General features: G+C 37.1%; 1 protein-coding gene across 2 annotated transcripts in view; it reads right to left on the reverse strand.

The window, feature by feature from the left end:
- CCDC173 (coiled-coil domain containing 173) overlaps positions 1-24,286 on the reverse strand; it is a 57,324-nt gene that overhangs the window by 32,762 nt on the left and 276 nt on the right. For both annotated transcript variants that reach the window (XM_030324015.1, XM_030324012.1), the window contains exons 2-6: positions 17,990-18,216; positions 13,698-13,871; positions 13,395-13,588; positions 5,598-5,754; positions 2,125-2,264 (exon numbers count right to left, since the gene is read on the reverse strand). In XM_030324015.1, the coding sequence (XP_030179875.1) occupies positions 2,125-2,264; positions 5,598-5,754; positions 13,395-13,588; positions 13,698-13,871; positions 17,990-18,216 (892 nt within the window). The remainder of the gene's footprint in view (positions 1-2,124; positions 2,265-5,597; positions 5,755-13,394; positions 13,589-13,697; positions 13,872-17,989; positions 18,217-24,286) is intronic.

The raw sequence follows: 24,286 nt of genomic DNA on the forward strand, positions 1-24,286 counted from the left end.
GCAGGGAGAGAGGGAGATACAGAATCTGAAGCAGGATCCAGGCTCTGAACTGACAGCACAGAGCCTGACGCGGGGCTCGAACTCATGGACTGTGAGATCATGACCTGAGCCTAAGTTGGACGCCCAACCGACCGAGCCACCCAGGCACCCCAACATTTCTTTAAATGAAATCTCAAAAATAACTAGTAAGAATTATCAAACTCTTGAAGAAATCCATCCTATTACTATATCCTGTTTACAATTTATTCATAGCACCTTATTGACTTCATCTATTCATATGAAGATAAACAACTCTCCTTTCATACTAGGAGATTCCTGAGGTCAGAGACGAGGTAAGTCTTCTAATTCAGAGCCAAGCATGGTGCCTGACACATTCAACAATAACTAGGTATTTGTTAAAGGAATAGGGGTATTTTCATATAAGATTGGGTGAAAAATACTTTTAAATTTAGATATGACAGATTTACTAAATTGCGTGAGTTTGCAAAGAAATGTGGGAGAAATGGTAAGAAAGAACACAGTGCATATCCCAAGGAAATTATAATCTAAAGTGGAGAAAAGACATTTATGCAAATAACTATACAAGGCAAAGGGTGATACGTGCCATGAGAGAGCTAGAAAGTGATATAGGCAGATGAGAAAAAAAGGTTTCATGGAAAAAGTGACACTTCATCTAGGCTTTCAAAAACAATATTCTAAACACTTTTATTGATTGCCTACTATACTCCAGACTCTATTCCAGGTGCTGGGGACATAATAGTAAAAAAAACCTTAAAAATCTCTGCTTTCATAGAACTTTCCTTATAGCTGGGGTAGACGGAGAGTAAACTAAGTAAGTAGTTAAAATAATGCCATATCACACAATGAGGAAAAAGAAAGCAACCTAAACAGGTTACCTAAACAGGTAAGCAATGTGGAGAGTGGAGCTGTAATTTTAACTTAGGTAGTCACGGAAGGCCTCAATAAGAAGGCCTTATATGAAGGCCCTATATTTCAGAATAATGATCTGAAAGAGTTAAAGGTGAGCATTCCTCAGAGAGGGTACAGGAGTTCAGTGTGAGTGATTAAGAGGCAACAAAGGAGAGGACAGTATGAGATGAAGTCTGAGTGATGAAGCTGAGGCAGCTGGGAATTAGGAGAGCCTCATGGGCCTTAATAAATACATGTGATGTAAAGCCATCAGAACAGTTTGCACAAGGGAAAAGTAGATCTAGACAGAAACAGGATGTACTGCAACTGGCCTCCTGCTCTCCCTCACCTCATCTCAAACTTCTCACTAAGGTGAGCAGTGGTCTCCCTATCTGATGAACATTTCATTTTTAAAATCTCATTTAATCCCTCTATTGATCTAACACCAATGACTGCTATCTTCTTATTGAAACTTTCCTTTCTTGTTTCTCTGGTTTTCTTCCAATCTCTGAAAACTATTCTTTGGTCTCCACATTATCTTCTTTCTCCATTTGACCCTTAAATATGGACTTCTCTAGGGACCTTCATTTTTTACCTACTCACCATAAGTAAGCTCATCTGTACCCACAGTTCTAACTACCACTTATATATCAGTGGCTCACAAAGCCATCTCCAGCTCAAATCCCTCTCCCACAGCAGAGATTTCCACTATTTCCAACCATCTACCAGATTGATTTCCTTGATATTCCAAGGGAACCCTAACTCACATGCTGTAATTGATATCATCATGTCACTGAATGCCCTAGTCATATATAAAATAATATAAATATAATAATATATTAATATACAATATAATAATATATATAATATAATATATAATATATATTATATATTATATTATGTATATAATATATAATAATATATATAATATACAATATATATTATATATAATTATAATATAATTATAATATAATATATAATATAATATATAATATACTATATATAATATAATATGTATATAATATATAATATATATTAATATATAATATATAATAATATATAATATTATATATAATATAATATTATATATAATATAAATATAATATAATATAAAATAATAAGACTTATTCTTAAAAATTACTCTCATATTCCAACTTCTGATTTATAATAATTTCAGATAGTACTTAATTACATAAGTTATTTTTAAAAGCTTACCTGTGTGTTTCAGCTTCTTTTTCTTTCCCTATTTGCATAAGACGCTTTTTTGCTTTGATAAATTTTCTGATCTTTTCATCCTCCTCCTCTTGCTGCTGCCGTTCCACAGCCTTGATGATATTTTTATCATTCACATGTTCCTTGAGGGAAAAAATTGTGTATTATCCTATCACAGAAATATGTTTCAACATACGAATATCTAACAAAAACTTGTCAAATGGCCACAGTTTCTGACTCAGTTATTTCTCTCTCAGGAACTTATCCCAAAGAAATAATCAGAGATGTGCATTAAGTTTTATGTACCATGTGCTTTATCTCAAAGTTACTTATAAGAGTGAAAAGTTGTAAACAATCTCAATCTTTAATAATGAAGAAATGGCTAAGTAAATTATACTCTCAATGACATGGGAAGATACAAACAATATAATGGGCAAGTGGGGGGAAAGGAGAATATAAAATACTACATAGCAATTTCAGTTTTATACACATATACAGATGTAAGTTTGTAACGTATATATAACTGGAAGAAATGAATCAAATGTTAATAGTTATCTCCGTGGTATGAGATTATATAGGTTACTTTTCATCTTAATGCTTTTCTGTATTTCCTTTCAAATATTTCCTTAAAATATGTAATTAAAAATAATTTTATAATGAGAAAAAATACATTAAATATATACAACTTTCATTTAATGTTTAAATAGTTAATACAATCATATGGTACACAAAATAAAAATATTTAAAAGATACACAATGCAGGGGCACCTGGGTGACTCAGTCGGTTGAGTGACCAACTCTTGATTTCGGCTCAGGTCATGATCCAGGGTCGTGGAATCAAGCCCCATGTGGACCTCCGTGCTGAGCGAGGAGCTGGCTTAAGATTCTCTCTCTCTCTCTCTCTCTCTCTCTCTCTCTCTCTCCCTCCCTCCCTCTGGCCCTCTCCCCCACTCGTACTCTCTCTAAAATAACAAACAAAAAAACAAAACAAACCCCAAGATACAAGTGTAAAGTGTTCTTCCTTCTCCATCCACTATTTGCCTGTATTCCTAATTCCCCTGCCAGACTCGATCACTGTGAAACTAGTGAAAAAGAACTGTACCAAAGTATGTTACTGTGAAATTTTAGAGCTGCAGACGTAAAGACCCAGAAATCTTTCAGAAAGAGAGAGAAAAAAAAGTAAAACACAACGGATCACATAAATAGGCTGAAGACTCTAAATGACATCATACTTCTCAATAGCTATACTGGAAGCCAGATGATTATGAAACTATGAATATAAAATTCTGAATTCTGAACCAGAATTCTATATCTAGTCAAACTATAAAGCAAATGTGATTTTAAATGATAACCTTTTCAGATAAGAATTTTTTTAAATTGACCTGTATACCCTTTGTTAGGAGGTTACTTGAAGATATATTTCAGCAAGATGGAGAAGTAAACCAAGAAAGAGGAAGGCATGTGGTTCAGGATATGGGAGCCTCAGCCCAAGAAAGTAACCCAAGGAAGTGCCAGAATGACTTCTGGGCAGGAGGCCTAGAGGGCAAGCAGCCCAGAAGGAGAAGGATGGAGAACTCTGGATGGGGGAGCTCTAAAAAAAAAAAAAAAAAAAATAATGTAGATAATTTGATATTATTTAGATGAATATTTGAAAACTAACATCAATATACATTTGACGGAACTTATGGAACATGTGGCAAAAAACATGGTGTACAGCCATCAAAGCAAATAAATACACAATTATTTTAATCACAGAAAAACATTTATGCAAGCAAAGAAATATAATCATAGTATATACTGTTTGGCTCTTCAGAGAATATTTATATAATAATGATAATGATTTAGCTATAATTGTAACACAATTATTTTAGAGGAAGGAGAGAATGGGAAGAGAACAGTGTTAGAAAAGAACTCAATCCTTAACTACCAGGGCAGAGAGACAGAAAATGTCTAAAATTGATAAATCAAGATCTATATCTTTTTCTTTAATTTTTTTTTTAGCCATTATTCATTTTTGAGAGACAGAGAGAGACAGAGCATGAGCGGGGAAGGGGCAGAGAGAGAAGGAGACAAAGAATCCGAAGCAGGCTCCAGGCTCTGAGCTGTCAGCACAGAGCCCGACGCAGGGCTTGAACTCACAAACTGGGAGATCATGACCCGAGCCGACGTCAGACACTCAACCGACTGAGCCACGCAGGCACCCCAAGATCTATATCTTTAGAAGTTGATATATATTTTTAAAAAAGCGGGGGGGGGGGGCGCCTGGGTGGCTCAGTCGGTTAGTCGTCCGACTTCGGCTCAGGTCGTGATCTCATGGTTCGTGGGTTCAAGCCCCGCATCAGGCTCTGTGCTGATGGCTCAGAGCCTGGAGCCTGCTTCAGACTCTGTGTCTCCTTCTCTCTCTGCCCCTTCCCTGTCTCTCTCTGTCTCTCAATAATAAATAAACATTAAAAAATAAAAAAAAAAAGAACTTGGTATATATTTTTAAAATACACAGATTATTATTTTTTATTCTCATGTTGGTTAAAATACAGTGTAGTCTTGGCTTCAGGGGTAGAACCCAGGGATTCATCACTTATATAGGACACCCAGTGCTCATCCCAACAAGTGCCCTCCTTAATGCCCATCATCCACCTCTCCCACCCCCCTCATCTCCCACCCCCATCAACCCTCAGTTTGTTCTCTGTATTTAAGAGTCTCTTATGGTTTGCCTCCCTCTCTGTTTTTATCTTATTTTTCCTTCCCTTCCCCAAAGATCATCTGTTACGTTTCTCAAATTCCACATATTACTGAAATCATATGATATTTGTCTTTCCCCGACTGACTTATTTTGCTTAGCATAATACCCTCCAGTTACATCCACGCTGTTGCAAATGGCAAGATTTCTTTTTGATCACTGAGTAGTATTCCATTACTAAAATATACAGATTATTTGGAATATAATTTCATATCAGAACAAACAGCTAAAAGAACCTGGAAGTGGTTATTAACAAGAAGCAGAAGGGGTAAAGCAAAGAACGGCTACTCTTCTTTTAAGCCTTTTGGTAGTGTTTGATGTTTTAATTCTGTGAATGTAGTAAGAATAAAAACTAATTTTAAAGAAAAGAATGTAAAAAATTACAAAATAAAGTGAGTTGCAATAGGAACAAAATAACTATTACATTTATCAAGCACTAATTCTTAGCAGTGCCGCAGGCACCAGACACATACCACTCCACTCATTCCTCACAACTCTCATTTTGAGGATAAGAAAATGCATTCACTTGAAAGAAAGTCTCATTCTCTTTTCTCTTTCTTGTTCATTCATGAGAGCACATCCACATAATTTCATAGCAAATGTAGCCGCCCCAAAAATATACTTAAAAACCCAATTCAATAGCAACTTGTTTTCAACCTTATTATTGATAAAAAATACGTTAAAAGTTAGGCATTGGACATTATACATTTTTTTGAAGAGATATATATTTTCAACTTACAAAAAACAGCCTTCTGCTTTCATTTATCTCTTCTTTTCTCTTTTCTAGTTTTTTCCTCATTTCTATTTCATGTAATGAATTCTGTCGCCTTATTTCCTCTGCATCCTTTTCTTCATGTTTTCTCCTTCTTTCTTCTTCCTCTTCATGTTCCTTTATTCTAAAGCAAAAGAATAACTATAATTGACAGCAAAGCAGAAAAATAGGTTATATTTTGAATACATGAGTGAGATTCCACCCTGGGATGATGTGAAGCTGTGGGGAAACTAGTGAATTTCTTTGAGGACAAGAAGGGAATATATAAAGAGCAGTGATGAAAGCCAAATCCAATCTTGCTAAGATTGCCAATATTTTCCTTTCTCTGAAATTTGTTTCATTGCTGACCAAAATTAAGTCCTACACTAGATTCAAATGTTCCTTTGAACATTTGAATGTTCAAGTTAATTGAATGACAGTATAGTGGAATAGTGACATTATTTTACAGAAAAGTCCTTAATCCCTAGTGTTTCTCACTAGTCAGCACTAGACAATGGTACCTAACCTATGGGTCTAGCCTCTCAGGAAATGGGTTTCCTTACCCAACTAGCCACTTTGCTGATGATTCTTTCTCTAGTCCACATCCACTAGCTATAGTGCCTTCTGAGTGGTAAGCCACACAGGGCTTATGTGTGAGTTCTGCAGAGATCCTGGAACAGCTTCCTTACTGCAAAGCTGTGATCTGTAAGATTTAGCTCTAGCTCTACCTCTTTAACCCACCTTCCCAGCCCTACCACAATCAGTACTTTATTGCAGACTCTGAGTGCCCCCATCTGGCAATTAATCCTCTGCATACTAACAAGGCTGTTCAGCCTAAGATGTCTAGTCTACTTGCTCATGCATTCTTGTCAGTCAATCAAGTGTGCAGGCTACTCTACCACCATTCTTTATCTGCTGTCTCTATTTTTTTTTTCTTCCTGAAAGGTAGGCACAGGGAAGATCAATAATACACTTAGACAAAAATATTGAGGAATAAACCTTTCAAATGCACCTGATCCAAAAGAATATTTTCTTGGAATCTTATCACTCATCTTCAGAAGGGAAAATTCTGTTCCCCATGCCGCGGAGGACTACACAGTTAAATAAGATGGTAAGTTCACTTTGGTATTATTAAGCCAATGGAGGACAGGAGATTCCCAGTTGATTCATCTGTACAGAGTAAGCAGCTTTGGAGCCACAATCATTTTCCTGAGGAGGAGCTAAGAAAAAAGTCATTGTTGTCCACAGCTAAACCAGGTTTACGATTGCCCTAAAAATATTAATTTTCAAAAATGTTTTATTGTTTAGTTCGTTAGAATTCTTAGAAGCAAAGAAGATTCTTTGAGCTGGTGAGAAGTCTACAGGTGAAGAATGGTAGAACAAAATTCCATACAGAAGGAAAAATATGTGGGAAGGCCCTGAGGCAAGCAAAAGTTTGACAGGTGCTCAAGGCCTGGAAGATCAGTATGACAGAAACACAGTAACTAAGGGGACGGAGTGGTAGGAAAGGAGGTTTAGAAGATGCGGCTAGATCACACGAGGCTTAGCAGGAGATGGTCAAGTTTCCATTTTATTTGTTTGTTTATATTTTTGAGAGAGAGCACGAGTGAACGAGGCGCAGAGAGAGGGGAGAGAGAGAATCCCACCAGATGCAGGAAGGGATGGAGAGTGTGGATCCCGGAGTGGAGCTAGAGCTCACCCAAAAGGGGGACTTGAGATTACCCAAAAGCAGGAGCTCACCACCTGTGAGATCATGACCTGAGCTGAAGTCTGATGCTTAACCTACTGAGCCACCGAGGCACCCCTCCATTGTATTTTAAATGAATGGAAAGCTATTGAAAAGTTTTAGGTAGGAGAACAATATGATCATTTTTTTAAAAGCTTATTTATTTATTTTGAGAGGGTCGGGGAGCCAAGAGAGAAGTAGAAAGAATCCCAAGCAGGCTCCATGCTGTCAGCACAGAGCCAGATGTGGGACTCAAACTCACAAACTGTGAGATCATGACCTGAGTTAAAATCAAGAGTTGGACACTTAACCAACTGAGCCCCAGCTGCCACAATATGATCAATTTTTAATAAAATCTCTCTGGATGATGAAAGAAGGGGTTAGGAAGAGAGAATAGTAGGCCAGTTAAGAGGTTGACACAATAATTCATGGGACATGAGGACTAAGATGACAGCAGTAACTTTAAGATTCATTTTGGAGAAAAAATTCAACATGAATTGCTGATAGATTTGATGTGGGAAATAAAGGAACATGAAGAATCAAGGTGTATTTCTAGGTTTCTGATTTGGACAACTGAGGGTTAGATAAGGGTGTCACTAGAATGTCCACTGTGGGGGTGGTGAATAAATACTTTCCTGCTAGACATTTTAAATTTGAGATATCTATGAGACATCAAAATGGAGGATGTCTTAAAGGCAGTTGTATGTGAAGCTGGGACCCAAAGGAGTGGTCTGGACTGGAGTTATAAATTTGTAAGTTCTTAGATTTAGGGTGTGTTTTTAATCCATAGGAATTTTAATCAGTAGGATGTGATCACTTAAGCCCTCCTTTCTCTTTGCTTTTTCCCTAGATGATCTTATCCAGGGGAAAGTCAAGCAAACTATCCTGTAATGATTTTCCCTTCTTCTGGGAAGTTGATGAGATTAATAGGAACTGAGTTGTTCTTAAGCAAGTTCTACGGGCCCCTTCCTAGAGAAAGGCTTACCTAGAAGGAAACAGAATTATATGCAGTATCTACAGATACTGTTAAATTTCTTTTCAATAATTATGTTTAAGGTTCTTGGTCAAAATCCCTCCATGTGGGGATTTTGGTGTCACTAGAGTCCCTCATTTGCCCCATCCTCATTATGCCCACTGGGCTGTGAGCCACAGGCAGATTCTTACACTGCTCAAAGCCCAAAAATGGAATAGAATGACTAGGTCTACAGCCTAGAGATTGTTCTAAAAATGTGTGAAAAATCTCACTTTCAGGCACAGGGCAGCAGCTGTACAGTGTGTTTTGGTTAACCATTACTAAGTAATTACCCCCAAACTTAGTGGACTAAAACAATAAATGTTTACTATCTCATACCATTTCTGAGATTCAGGAATCTGGGAGTGGCTTAGCTAGGTAGTTCTCCAGAGGTTGCAGTCAAGATGTTAATTGGAGCAGTAGTCATTTAAAGGCTTGACTCAGGCTGGAGAACCCATTTTTACATATCTCTTGACATGAGGCCTCAGCTCCTTGCTACATAGACCTCTCCATAGAGCTGCTTGAGTGTCCTTACATCATGGCATCCTCAGGAATGAGTGATCCAAGATAGGAAGGAGGAAGCCACAATGCCTTTTATATGCTAATCTCTCTCAGAATGTCACACATCATCATTTCTACTCATTCTCTTCATTGGAAATGAGTTACTCTGTATAGCCTGCACTCGAGTTAGGAAAGAATTAGACTCCATCCTCTGAAGAGAGGAGTATCAAAGAATGTGTGTACATATTTTAAACCACCACCAGGTAATACCTGAATAGCACTTGGTAATACAATTAATAGGGCATTCAAAAGAGTCTTGCCTCTTGATATCCTCCAATTTCCTTTTTTTGGGTGTGTTAAAATATGGTCTTTGTTCAAAGTGGGAAGTCATTACAAATTTTGGCCTACAAGGCACACCATGACCTGGCCCTTGCCTCTTTCCAATCTCATCTTTAACATTGCCCTCTTTGCCCTCTTACTATAGTCATCTTGACTACTTGTAGTTACCCAAATACACCATACTCTAACTAACTTCTGGCCCTTCACCCATGTTATTTCCTCTCCTTAAAATACTTCTCCATTTCCTTTTCGCATGACTTATTCCTACTCAGTTTTCATAATTCAGTATGAACTGAGATGTCCATTTTATATGCTTCCACACATCCTGTACGTATATTCATCAAGATATCTACTATCATGCCGTAATTATTTGTTCCATGTTTATACCTCCTCCCCAGATTGTGAACTTTTTAAGAAAAAAGACAATTGCATTCATCTTCACAGTCTCAGTTACTAGAATAGTGGCTGGCAAGTGGAGATTGTCCGATAAATGTTTGTAAAAATGAATGGATGACTGGATAAATGAATTTACTAATAAATGAGTAGCCTATCTTAAAAAAATTTTCCCCTGAATAGACTCTTATCATTCAAGAAAGCAGGAAGAAAACTTTCCTTCTTTTCTCTTTTTCTACCACATGGTCCTCTGTATCCACTCAGATCAATACCAGTGTTAGTATTCCAGTTCTATTGTTAGCTTAAAGAGGCTTTTTATGGGCTGATTACCATTCCTAACAGTACTTTAAGTGCCATGCATTCTGAGTTGTATAAAACTGATACATGAATCAACATTCAACAGAATATCACTGGTGATAATTTTGTGAATTTGTATACTTAAAAAACCATTTATAATAAATAGATTTGCATTTTCCTTTGTTGTTTTCAATTACAGAATTGAATGTTTCTTAATAAATTTAAGACATAAGACTTCTGGAACCAAATTGGGAACCCAAGCCCACGTGTCAAATATCTTTCCCTCCTAACTCCCCACAAAGCAATCAGCAGAACAGAAGAAATTCTACACCACTACAAGAAACTGAATAAAGCCAAGTCTTAGCTATATGCTTGAGTTTCCAAGAGATTTCAACAAAAAAACAGGGCACTTGAGAATGCAATGAGGATAAGTAATACTTGGCCATCATCCACAAAGACAGAGTGTACCATGAAAAGGAAAGGAATTTATGCTGACCTCAGAACCTGTTCAAAATCTCCTAGACTGCACTGAAGATAAACCAAACAAAAACCAAACAAGCATTAAACCTGCTGGAACTTCTAATCTATTGCCAAAGACCACATGGAAAGGAGATCCTGTGGCCTCAACACAGTCTACATGCAAAGGCTATAGGTGGATGGCCTGTGAAGTGTTAGTAGTTGCCGGGTAGATTCCTGGAGATCAGTCTGCTACCTGCAACAGCCAACATAAGAGATATTTTTCAAAGGTGACTCACTGATCAAATATTTGCCTCCTTCTGCCAATGGCTCTGTCTCTAACTTGCATAAACCCTTGGATCTCTACACTGACAAAGAAAAACATTACAATAAGTCCAAAGCTTTCCCTTCTCTTTTTACTAGGGGCTCAAAGAACTGAAGAATACACACTTTGGCAACACATATATCCTGAGAATTGATATCTATGTCACTCAGACTATAAGAAATAAATATATATAGCCTATAAGAATATATATATGTATATATACATGCATATACATACATATATATACATATATATATGTATGCATGTATGTATACGTATATACACACACACACAAAACCCAAAACCATAATAACAAAAAGAGACAGATCACATCAAAGTAAGTATATTCTAAATATGGACCTACACAAGAGAACAATGGAGTAAACAATTTATGGTAACAAAAACGAAAACAGATGAATATTTACACATGAAACAATAACCTGCCTCACTAGAAATAAAAAGAAATATAAATTACAAGATACTATTATTTGGTCCATTAAATTCTTTAAAAAGTACTGTCCAGAATTGATTATAACATAAAGAAAAGGGTATCAGATATCATTGATGATTACACACTTAAAATCCTTTTCAGAGGGCAATTTGGCAGCATCTCCCCACATGTAAAATCCAAGCTCAGTTCAAGAAATCTATCCTACATAAATACATCTTTGCACAAACATTACAAAATAAATATGGTCAGGGATGTTTATTTACCATAGCATTGTTAGAAATGGAGGAGGGGAAATCCAAATTTCCCTCGATAACAGTATAGTTAAATAAATAATGGTACATTCTTTGTGTACAATATGATTATTTGAAAAGATGTGACAGATCCTTATATTATGGCAAAAAAGATATTCAAGGTATATTGTTGAGTGAAAAAATGAAGACACAGAAAAATACAGTGTATAATATCCATGGCAAAAAATATATAAACATACTTAAATATGTCCTGCATATAAATATTAGTAACTATAATAAAACATTCTGAAGGGATAGTCACAAAACTTTAAATAATGGCTATTTGTGAAGAGGCAAATGGGACTTAAAGAGACATTGAATAGGGTGTATATGAAGATAGGCTTTTTAATTTTACTCCAAATTTTGCTGTTTTGAATCTTAAACAGGTATATATTCATTTCTTATTTGCAAAATTAAAAAAAATAACTTTGAAGAGTAGCAAATATATGCCCAAATGTTAACAGTACCTACTCTGGATTACAGAGTTTCTAGTGATTTTAATTTTCATTTTGTTTGATCATATATTAATGATATGGTTAAATACAAAAATTATTTTTTCTTTAAAAGTAGAATATTGTTTAAATTTTTTGATATATTTATGCACATTTAAACTATAAAGAAACTGGTAAGCCTTACACCAGCGAAACAAGGTGGCTGATAGACAAGGAACAGACTATTCACTGAATCCCCTTCGTGCCTTTTCCTATTTGCATGTATCAAGTATTTAGAAAAGTAAATAAAATTATGCACAAATACAATCCCCTCTCCTGATATATATATATATAGTAGCTACTTCTTTAAAAAGTTCAGGTTTGGGGCACCTGGGTGACTCAGTCGGGTAAGTGTCCGACTCTTGATTTTGGCTCAGGTCATGATCTCACGGTAAATGAGACTGAGCCCTGCATTGGGCTCTGTGCTGACAGTTATGAAGCCTGCTTAGGATTCTCTCTCCCTGTCTCTCTCTCCCTCCTCTGTCATGCACACATGCATGCTCTCTCTCAAAATAAACATTAAAAAAAAAAGTTCAGGTTTGATTTCTATTTACTGACATAGCAAGAGCTCATGATACTGGTAACTGAAAAAATATACAATGATACTGTTGATCCAATTTCATTTTATAAAATAAGAGTATATATTCTCAGAAAAAAAGTCTGTATCAGTCACTCAATGATTGTCAGGGGCTGAGGGCAAGGAAAAGAACTTAGTTCAAAGGGGAATTAGGGAACTTTTGGGATGATGAAAGTATTCTGTATCTTGACTTAGGGGTGGTTATACAGCTATCTGCTTTCTAAAAGGTGAATTTTATTAGTAAATGTAAATTATAGTTCAATGAATCTGACTCCCTCTACCGCTACCACCAAAAAATGTCTGTATGGCTATATACCAATATACCAAAACGATAACAGATTATTGTGGTAGATTAGATTACTGCTCAAAAAGATTCACTCTCTCACTTCCCACTTCCATAGGAGTCTATTTCTCTGTTCCATGGTTGTTTGGCTTGGCCATGTGATTTGCTTTAGACTTACAGGAGACTAAGCGTATTTCCTTGACTTTTGCCTTTGAGTTTAGCCATGTACTTGCAAGCTCGGGCTCATTCCTTTACATCCCTGTCAATACCATGAGAAAAGTTTCCCTGTACCTCAAAAATGAATACACATGGAACAGATCAGAGCTATAGTCATAGCAACAAGCAAGCCCAGACAGCCCTGTAGTTTGAAGAAAAGCTGTGCAGCCAAGCCCAACCAACCTATGGATGCATGAGAAAGAAATGTTTACTGTTGAATGCCACTAGATTGTGTGCTTGTTTGTTATGCAGCATCATTGTGACCATAGTAACTAACATATTATCTCTGGGTAAGAGAGTAATAGTGATTTTTAAACTTTCTTTGTAGTTTTTCTACTTACTAAGTATTACAGCATACTTTTATAATCAGAAAAAAAAGTTTTTATGAGAAAAATAAGATACAAAAAAGGTAATTTCTATATACATACTGTTTTAAATGATCATTGGCAAGAGCCACTCTATCTCTGCGTCGTTTTTCTGCTTTTTCTTGTTCTTCTTTAAAAGCTTTTTCAATGTTGAGTTTTAATTGTTCTTCCCATTTTTTATCTGATTTTATTTTATTCTTTTGGGATTCAATCTGTGCATCACGTTCTTTCATAACTCTACTAAGAAGAAGTCCTGACTACAAAAAAAAAAAAAAAATTGTGGCATTTTAAGGAAATAAAGTCTAATTATTTATGTAAAGAGATATGTTAAATATATAGAGAAATGCAAGAAAACCCAAGTAGTACATGAAACTTTTTCACTCTTTCTGTCTGGTAAAATTGATATTGCTTTGCGTATTCAATAGCCTTTTTCCTTTCTCCTTGTTTGTATATTGCTTCCTCCACATCAAGATTTTGTCTTTCTGCCTCTATTTCTTCATCACGCTTCTTTTTGGCTTCAAGTTTCTGTTCTTTCATCCCCTGTAATAAGAAAAAAACAGTCTTCTGTCTTCATTTTTCAATTTAATTTTACAAAATTTCACATTGCATATAATGAAATATGAGTGTTTCATTATGAGTCTTTGTTATATTTGCATATATCATTAACAAAAAAATATGTTACACTTAGAAGCTAATATTTTTTTTTCAAAATATGAAATTTATTGTCAAATTGGTTTCCATACAACACCCAGTGCTCATCCCAAAAGGTGTCCTCCTCAATACCCATCACCCACCCTCCCCTCCCTCCCACCCCCCATCAACCCTCAGTTTGTTCTCAGTTTTTAACAGTCTCTTATGCTTTGGCTCTCTCCCACTCTAACCTCTTTTTTTTTTTTCCTTCCCCTCCCCCATGGGTTTCTGTTAAGTTTCTCAAGATCCACATAAGAGTGAAACCATATGGTATCTGTCTTTCTCAGTATGGCTTATTTCACTTAGCATCACACTCTCCAGTTCCATCCACGTTGCTACAAAAGGCCATATTTCATTCTTTCTCATTGCCACGTAGTATTCCATTGTGTATATAAACCACAATTTCTTTATCCATTCATCAGTTGATGGACATTTAGGCTCTTTCCACAATTTGGCTATTGTTGAGAGTGCTGCTATAAACATTGGGGTACAAGTGCCCCTATGCATCAGTACTCCTGTATCCCTTGGGTAAATTCCTAGCAGTGCTATTGCTGGGTCATAGGGTAGGTCTATTTTTAATTTTCTGAGGAACCTCCACACTGCTTTCCAGAGCGGCTGCACCAATTTGCATTCCCACCAACAGTGCAAGAGGGTTCCCATTTCTCCACATCCTCTCCAGCATCTATAGTCTCCTGATTTGTTCATTTTGGCCACTCTGACTGGCGTGAGGTGATACCTGAGTGTGGTTTTGATTTGTATTTCCCTGATAAGGAGCGACGTTGAACATCTTTTCATGTGCCTGTTGGCCATCTGGATGTCTAGAAGCTAATATTTTAATTAAGCTTTTGGGTAGCTAACATGTTTACATGGTTCAAAACACCAAAACATTTTTGTAAAAAAATTTTTTTAAAGTTCATTTATTTATTTTGAGAGAGGCAGAGACAGTGGGAGTTGTGAGGCGCAGAGAGAGAGGGAGAAAGAAAATCCCAAGCAGACTCCACATTCCTAGCACAGAGCCCAATGCAGGACTTAAACCTGCAAAATCGCAAGATCAAAACCAAGAGTCAGACGCTTAACTGACTGAGCCATCCAGGTATCCCCAAACCCCCAAATATTACAAAGGTATACAGTGAAGCTCTCCCTCCAATCCTAACTTCCAGCAGCAATCTCTAAGTAATCACTATTGGTTTTCCAAAGTTTGCTTCCAAAGTTTCTTTTTTTTTTAAGTTTATTTTGAGAGAGACAGAGACAGTGCCAGTGGGGGAGGGGTAGAGAGGGGGGCGGAGAGAAAGAGAATCCCAAGCAGGCTCTGCACTGTCAGTGCAGAGCCTGACACAGGGCTCAACTTCAGGAAACCTCAAGATCATGACCTGAGCCAAAACCAAGAGTTGGACACTTAACTAATGGACCCACCCAGGTACCTCCAAAGCTTCTTTCTATATTTACTAAAAAATATATATATTTACTATATATATATATTATTTATATTTATAAAAACTATTTTTATTCCTTTAAATAACTACTTCTATCCAATGCGTCATGTTAGATGAGGTCTTTCTTCTTCTTTATGAGTCATACTTTTGATAACCTTAAGGAAACCTTACTTACCCTAAAATCCTGAAGATATTCTATGATTTATTTCAAAAGTTTTACTGTTTTACTTTTCACATTTAGGTCTTTAATCCAGCTGAAATTCATTTTTGTATATTCTATATGGTAAGGATATAATCCCATTTTTTCCTATGCCAATTATCTCAGTATCAGTTATTGAATTCCCAATCCTTTCCCTTCTGATTTGAATGACATTTCTGTCATATGTCAAGTTCCCATATATAACATGTGACTGTTTCTAGGCTCTCTCTTCTGATCTATTATTTTATCAATCTCTGTGCCTACAAAAAAAAAAAAACAAAACCCAGCTTTTACTACTACATTTACTATATTTCTTCTTATTCTTTAACATCTGTAGAGATGTAAAGTATTATATGGCATATTCCACTCCAGAGACTTCTTCAAAATCAAGATTTTTAGAGTATAATTTACACACCCTCTTTTAGTGTACAGTTTTACAAATGCATCGTCACTTATAGAACAGTTGCATCGTCCTCCCCCAAAATACCCTCATGCCCTGTTATAGCGACCACTACCCCTGTCTGCAGCTGCTGGCAACCACTGATCTGTTTTCTTTCCCTACAGATTTGCCTTTTTTCAGAATGTAATATATGTAATACATGATGTCAGTCGTGATTTAATTCTTCCCTCTTCGAGAAAAAAGAGACTAAATTATGAATCTTGTTTCTTTTTTTTTTAATTTTTTTTTAACGTTTATTTATTTTGAGACAGAGAGAGACAGAGCATGAACGGGGGAGGGGCAGAGAGAGAGGGAGACGCAGAACCGGAAGCAGGCTCCAAGCCATCAGCCCAGAGCCCGACGCAGGGCTCGAACTCACGGACCGCTAGATCGTGACCTGAGCTGAAGTCAGACGCTTAACTGACTGAGCCACCCAGGCGCCCCATGAATCTTGTTTCTAAAGCAAGGTACCAAAAGCTTTCTGTGCCCCTTCCCACAGTTGGGAGAAAATATTTTTGAATCAAATATCTAATAAAGGACTTGTATTCAGAATATATTTTAAAAATTACCTAAACAAAATAATAATAAGAAAACAAACCCAGTTTAAACACGGGCAAAAGATTTGAATAAACACTTCTCCAAAGAAAATATGAAAATAAGTTCATAAAAAGATGTTCAACATCATTGTAATTAGAGAAATTCAAATTAAAACTATAGTAAGATACTACTTCACACCTATTAGAATGTCTATAATTAAAAAGACTGACCACAGCAAGTTGGCAAGAATGTGGAGAAAATAGAACACTTACATACTTCTTACAGGAGTGTAAAATTATAACTACTTTCAAAAACAGTTTGGACGTTTCTTACAAAGTTAAATATGCAGCCATCATATTATTCAGCCATTCTACCAAGATATTTACCCAAGAGAAGTGAAAGTATATGTCCACAAATAGATTTACACATGAATGTTCATATACAGCTTTATTTATAATAGCCAAAAACTGGAAACAGCTCAAATACCAACATTTGGTTGATTTCAAACCATCGACAATTCAATAGATAAATAAATTGTGGTCCATTCATATAATAGAATACTACTACTCAGCAATAAAAATGAACAATTGGTACACACAACAACATGAAAGAATTCTGAAAGGATTTCAAAAAATTATGCTGAGCAGAATTTAAAATAGAAAATAGTGCAGGGGCACCTGGCTGGTCAGTCGGTGGAGCATGCAACTCTTGACCTCAGGGTTGGAGTTCAAGACCCACGCTGGGTGTAGATTACTTAAAAATAAAATCTTGAAAAAAAGAAAGAAAGCAGATCAGCTGCCTGGAGACAGGGGCAGGAAGGAATGAGAAGGTGTAAATCAAGTATGGGGAAACTTGTTTTGGTGATGAGTATGTTCATTATCTTAATTATAATGATGGTTTCAGGGGTGTGTAAATATGTCAAAACTTAGCAAATTGTACAACTTTAAATATGTCTATTTTATTGTTTGTCACTTCTAAATAAAGCTGTTGAAAATGTGCTTCATAGCATTTTTATGATTTTTTAAAAATGTTTATTTTTGAGAGAAAGAGAGAGAGAGAGAGAGAGAGAGAGAGAGAGAGAGTGCAAGTGCATACGCACGAGTGGGGGAGGGTCAGAGAGAAAGTGGGGATAGAGGATCCCAAGCAGGCTCTGCCCTGACAGCAGAGAGCTCCATGCAGGGCTTGAACTCATGAACTGCGAGATCATCACCTGAGCCAAAGTTGGACACTCAACTAACTGAGCCACCCAGGTGCCTAGCATTTTTTATAGTATTTTACACATAAAAAATATTTATAAAATGTACAAAGAAACAAGAGTGAGTCTTCAGTACATATGTATTCCTGGGTGATTAATACTTACTGCGTATGTATTAGTCCAATGTTTTACCACTTCTTGGGATCGGAAATGCATTTCTTTCTTTGCCTTTCTTTCTGCACGAAGGCATGCTGCTTCTCTTGTCAAACTGTCAAGGCTATCTCGAATCCTTTTCCACTCATTGTGTGGAATTATGGTAACCTGCCGGAGATCGACCTTGCTAGGTAGAAGAGGTGGATAGAGGACTTGATCTTCTTCAGAGTTCTTTATTTCTAATAAATTTTAAAAAATAAACATTAAAGACTTTCAAGAGTTTAAATATTTTTTCTCAGACATTTCTATATTGTCATGATACCAGAAATTCTTTTAAATAATAATTTTATTCTTATTATTTCAAGGACAGCTGGGATTAAGTGGAAAGTATAGAAGAACTTGAAATCAGAAGACAGATTTGAGTATTTGGTCATTTCCTTACTCTGTAAACTTAGGCAAGTCATTTAAATTCTTGGAGCCTTAGTATCAAATCTTTAAAAGTTGAGATCAATAATACCTACCCCAACAGGTTGTTATTAAAGCTTTTTTTAAAAAAATGACCAGGGGCGCCTGGGTGGCGCAGTCGGTTGAGCGTCCGACTTCAGCCAGGTCGCGATCTCGCGGTCCGGGAGTTCGAGCCCCGCCTCGGCTCTGGGCTGATGGCTCAGAGCCTGGAGCCTGTTTCCGACTCTGTGTCTCCCTCTCTCTCTGCCCCTCCCCCGTTCATGCTCTGTCTCTCTCTGTCCCAAAAATAAATAAACGTTGAAAAAAAAAATCTTTAAAATAAAAAAAATGGAACGATCTACATAACATTTTGGGTTTCTGGCTTCTCTTGAAAAAGCAAGCCCTGTGGCAAACATAGGCCCCATTTCTATGTGGCAACAGTTGGCCTGAGTTTAGGTGGGCCGCAGGGTTTCCAGTTCCCTCGATCCCTGCCTTCCCTGACAATGCGAGAAATTTTTTTTTTTTTCAACGTTTATTTATTTTTGGGACAGAGAGAGACAGAGCATGAATGGGGGAGGGGCAGAGAGAGAGGGAGACACAGAATCGGAAACAGGCTCCAGGCTCTGAGCCATCAGCCCAGAGCCGACGCGGGGCTCGAACTCACGGACCGCGAGATCGCGACCTGGCTGAAGTCGGACGCTCAACCGACTGCGCCACCCAGGCGCCCCGAAAAAAAAAAATTTTAAAAAATGACCAAGCAGCAGTCTATAAATGGATAATTTGGGGGATAATTTGGAAGAAAATCTTTTGGAGTTGTAGACATTGTGATTGACTCTATTCAATCCCTTCCTAATTGAGTAGTGGCAATGTAATTTGGAGAACTGAATACAGTCTCAGAGTGGGCCTCATTAGTTAAACAATACTTGTATCTCCCTTGGCAACAGTTATTTCTGTAATAAGCAAACAAAAGGAAAAGAGATTTATTTGAGACTTTTATTTTTTTATTATTATTTTTTAATTTAAATGTTTTTATTTATTTTTGAGACAGAGAGAGACAGAGCATGAGCAGGGGAGGGGCAGAGAGAGGAGGAGATACAGAATCTGAAGCAGGCTCCAGGCTCTGAGCTGTCAGTACAGAGCCCGACACGGGGCTTGAACCCACGGACTGTGAGATCATGACCTGAGCTGAAGTCGGACACTTAACCGACTGAGCCACCCAGGCCCCCCTATTTGAGACTTTTAGAAAAGTTCTTCCTGTTCTTCTGGGAGAGACATCTGAGAGTGACTCTCCAGCTAGATATGAACAAGTTAGCATGAAGACCAGACAAGCAGCATCCTATGACCACAAAAGGAAGTAGCCTTATGATAAAGCTGTTACTGTCAACCACAAAGAAAAAACAAAGGGGGAACATGGGGCAATGAGGATCTCATTATGATGCTAGATCAATTAGACCTGAAGCCTGGAGTTCCTGTTATATGAGCAAATAAATGTCCTTATTTTAAACATGATTGAGTTGGGTATTCTATATATGAATTAAAAAGCATCCTAAATGAACATACCACGTATGAACTATGTAAATCTAGACAAAATTACTTTTTTTAATGTTTATTTATTGTTGAGAAAGAGACAGTGTGAGCAAGGGAGGGACAGAGAGAGAGAGGAGGAGACAGATGATCCAAAGCAGGCTCCACACTAATAGCAGCAAGCCCAAAGCAGGGCTTGAACTCACGAGCCATGAGATCAAGACCTGAGCCAAAATCAGTCACTCACCGAGTGAGCCCCAAAGTGTCCCTGTAGACAAAAATATTTAACTCTCTAATTCCTTAATTGCAAAAATGGAGATATTAATAGGACCTATGTTATATGGATGATGTGAGAATTAAATGAACTTGTGTGTGCAAATAATTTAGAATAATGTGTGGCACACAAAATGTTCTCGATAAGCATTAGCTATTAATATGTTTACTATTATTATTAGAAGATGAAATGAAACAAAAGTACAGAGAAAAGCAAAAGCAAGAAATCACATAGCTCCAGAAAGAGATGAAGATACTGAGGAGAAAAGCTGCCAGGATCAATTAGAGTCTTCTTGGGGTTTGAATTAAAGTTGATGGGATTGAGAATTGGTTGCTGAAGTAAAGAGTGAATTTAGAACCACAGGTACCTCTTGCCTATCACATACCAAGTCCCCCACCTAGAGAATAAAGCTAAGCAAAGCTGATAGATAGAATAGTGTCCTGGATCAAGTTATATCTAAATTCAGCTATATGTAGGTCTATGTGTAGGTCAGCTGTGTGTAGGGTAGGTCTGCTAGCAATGAATTTGATATTTTTGTTTACCTGGAAATATATATATATATATTTTTTAAAGTTTATTTATTTATTTTTGAGAGAGAGAGAGAAAGCGCAAGTTGGGGAGGACAGAGAGAGAGGGAGAGAGAGAGAGAATCCCAAGCAGGTTCTGCACTGTCAGAGCAGAGCTCGATGTGGGCTCAACCCACAAACTGTGAGATCATGACCTGAGACAAGCCTGATGCTTAACTGACTGAGCCACCCAGGACATGGAAATATTTAACAGTTTTCATGGATAAAAAATCTTTAAGTCTTCTTCAGTTAATACCTTGAATATGTCAACCGTCTGTCTTCCGGCTTCCATAGTTTCTTAGCAGAAATCAGCTAATAATCTTATTGAGGCCGACTTTTATGTGTTGCATTTGTTCTCTCTTGCTGCTTTCAAGATTGTCTTTCCCTTTGTCTTTTGACAGTTTGATCATGATGTGTCTGGTTCTGGATCTGTTTGAGTTTATCCATTTTAGAGGATCAATGAGCTCTTGAACGTATAGATTAGTGTTTTTCATCAAATTTGTGAAGTTTACAGCCATTACTTCTTCTACCCCTTTCTCTACTCCTCTCCTTCTAAAGACTCAAATTATATACATCTTGGTATACTTGTTGTGTCCTATATTTCTCTGAGGATCTGCTCATTTCTATTCATTCTTTTTTTCTTTCTATTCCTTAGACTGGACAATCTCAATCAATATATGATCAAGTTCTTTGAGTTTTTTCTTTTGCAAGCTCAAATCTGCTTTTGAGCCCCGCTAGTGAGTTTTTCATTGAAACTATTGTACTTTTCAACTCCAAAGTTTCTATTTGGTTTCTCTTTATAATCTCTATCTCTTTATTTATATGCTCTATATTGTGAGACAACATTCTTAATACTTTCCTGTAGTTCCTTTGACATTTAGTTCTTTGAACAGATTCACAGTAACTGTAAATTTACAAAAGAAACTGTTTAGTAAGTCTAACATGTGGGCTTCCTCAGGAACAGTTCCTATTCAAACTTTTTTCTTATTTTTTAGCATGCTTTGTCATTTTTGTCGAAAGTTGTAAATTTTTTTTTTTTTAATTTTTTTTTTTTCAACGTTTATTTATTTTTGGGACAGAGAGAGACAGAGCATGAGCGGGGGAGGGGCAGAGAGAGAGGGAGACACAGAATCAGAAACAGGCTCCAGGCTCTGAGCCATCAGCCCAGAGCCCGACGCGGGGCTCGAACTCACGGACTGCGAGATCGTGACCTGGCTGAAGTCGGATGCTTAACCGACTGCGCCACCCAGGCGCCCCGAAAGTTGTAAATTTTAAATAACATGTGGCAACTCTAGATATCAGATTCCCCACACACCCAAAGTTTGTTTTTATTGCTGTTGTGGTTTGTTTAGTGATTTTCCTGAACTAAATCTGTAAAGTCTGTATTCTTTGCTGTATGTGGCTTTTGGAATCTCAGCTTGGTTAGCTTAAATGTCAGCTAATAATTGGACAGAGTTTCCTTAAATTAAGCTTTTTTTTTTAATGTTTTTTTTTTTTTATTTTTAAGAGAGACAGAGACAGAATGCGAGTGGGTTAGGGGCAGAGAGAGAGGGAGACACAGAATCCACAGCAGGCTCCAGGCTCCAAGCCGTTAGCACAGAGCCCAATGAGCACAGAGCTTAACCAACTGAGCCACCAGAAGTTTCCTTAAATTAAATTTAATTTCCTTAAATAAATCTCCCAGCCTTTGCCAAGAAACTCTCTGTGAGTGCTGGAGCATGACTTCAATGCTCAGGCAGGTAGTTTACAACTCTGTCTTAGCCTTTACTTTTTTCTTGCATTGAGCCTCAAATTTAGCTAGAGGTGAAAGCTAAATTCTCAGGTATTTCCTGGGCATGTGTATAGCACTATGCATGCATTTGTCCTTCTGGACTCCCAGGAATATTAGGGAGCTTCTCAAAGCCCTTTATGGACATCTCATTTCCCAGGTGTTCTTTTAAAGTTTTTGGTCAGCTTGTTTACAACCAACAGTGATCACTACTTCAGGCAGTTGTGATGTTTAAAAAATTGTCAATAATTGTTTTAACAAACATTCCCAGTGAGCTCTGAGTCAGGTAAAATAAAATTAAGCATTTTCAGGGAGGATTTTCCAGGGAACTGTGAGACAGGTAAATAATAGTTATCTACAAAAAGGCTGTGGAGAGAATCCAATCTTTCCTTCCCCTCCACAGGTTACTAAGCCACTGGCATTCACTGTGGTTGCAGTGGTTTTCTAGACTTCCATGGGCTAGGAAAAAAGTATGGACAAGGAGCAAGTTAAAATGCCAAAAAACTTACTGTTGTTACCAAGATTCAGCTATTTTTCCTGATAAACACTCTTCAATTGTTACAAGCCTTTGGTTAATCTCCTGAGTTCTAAAGAAAAAAATTTTGGTTTTGACGATTTTTGTCAGTGTTGTTTTTAAAAATAAAATTTTTAAAGTGGGCTTTACACCCAACATGGGGCTTGAACTCACTACCCCAAGATCTAGTCATATGCTCTTCTGACTGAGCCAACCAGGTGCCCCGGGGTTCTTTTCGATTTAATAGAGAAGAGGATTTTTGGAGATCCTTATTCCACCATTCTGGCTGATGTCATTCCATTAAATCTTTAGATAATTATTTGTTTTACAGATAGTTGTCTACATATCTGAACCCCTCTCCTACTTCACACACTTCTAAATGTAAATTATAATTTAGCAGTGAGGCTCAGATAGGAACTTTTGGACCAAGTGACACAAAACATTTTTTAAAACCTATCACATAAATCTAAGTCTTTTATAGTACTGTGTATGTAAGAAAGTATGTGAGAGTAATAGTTGTTGTTGTTGTTGTTTTTTCACTATATGTCACATGGTTACTGTCTCTCTCCTACATGTCAGGACTTCATAAGTCCTTCACTGCATAAATACCCTGTAGTGTCCACTGGAGGGATAATGGCTGGCTCTCACTCTGCATCTGGCAGAACGAGGCTCTCCTGCTACAAAAGCTCAGGTGATGACATGAACTCAGTCCAAACTCCCAAGGTTCTGGTGGTCATCATTGCAACATTAATTGGGAAATTTACATACTTAAGAAAGCAAAATCATTCGAATTGTTAGAGTTCTTTAGATGTCCCCCTAGGCTACTTGTATTCAAAAATCAAACTTTTATAACAAGTCATCTAGATTACAATACCTAAGTAGCATTATTTTTTACACTCCTTCACTTTAGAGATGAGGTAATTGAGACATTTCCGTGAAAGACTTTCCTAACAGCACTCAGTAGGTTCACAGCAGGGTCAAGATTCTAATGAGGTCATTGATACTTCCAAAAGATATTCCAATTCACTCAATGAATAACAAAAGCTTAAGGGGATTCAGCAAATACCAGACACTTGGAACTGCAACTACACAGCTCAAGGCTCAGACCAGCTGGTCAAGTGGGAGTCTCTAACTTCTCTTTCCTCCGCTCCTATTTGTAAACTTTTCTCACCTACCCAATCATATGAAGACAAAACTGTTCATTTACACAGAGCCCAAC

Source organism: Lynx canadensis, chromosome C1, assembly GCF_007474595.2.
Source record: "Lynx canadensis isolate LIC74 chromosome C1, mLynCan4.pri.v2, whole genome shotgun sequence".
NCBI lineage: Eukaryota > Metazoa > Chordata > Mammalia > Carnivora > Felidae > Lynx > Lynx canadensis.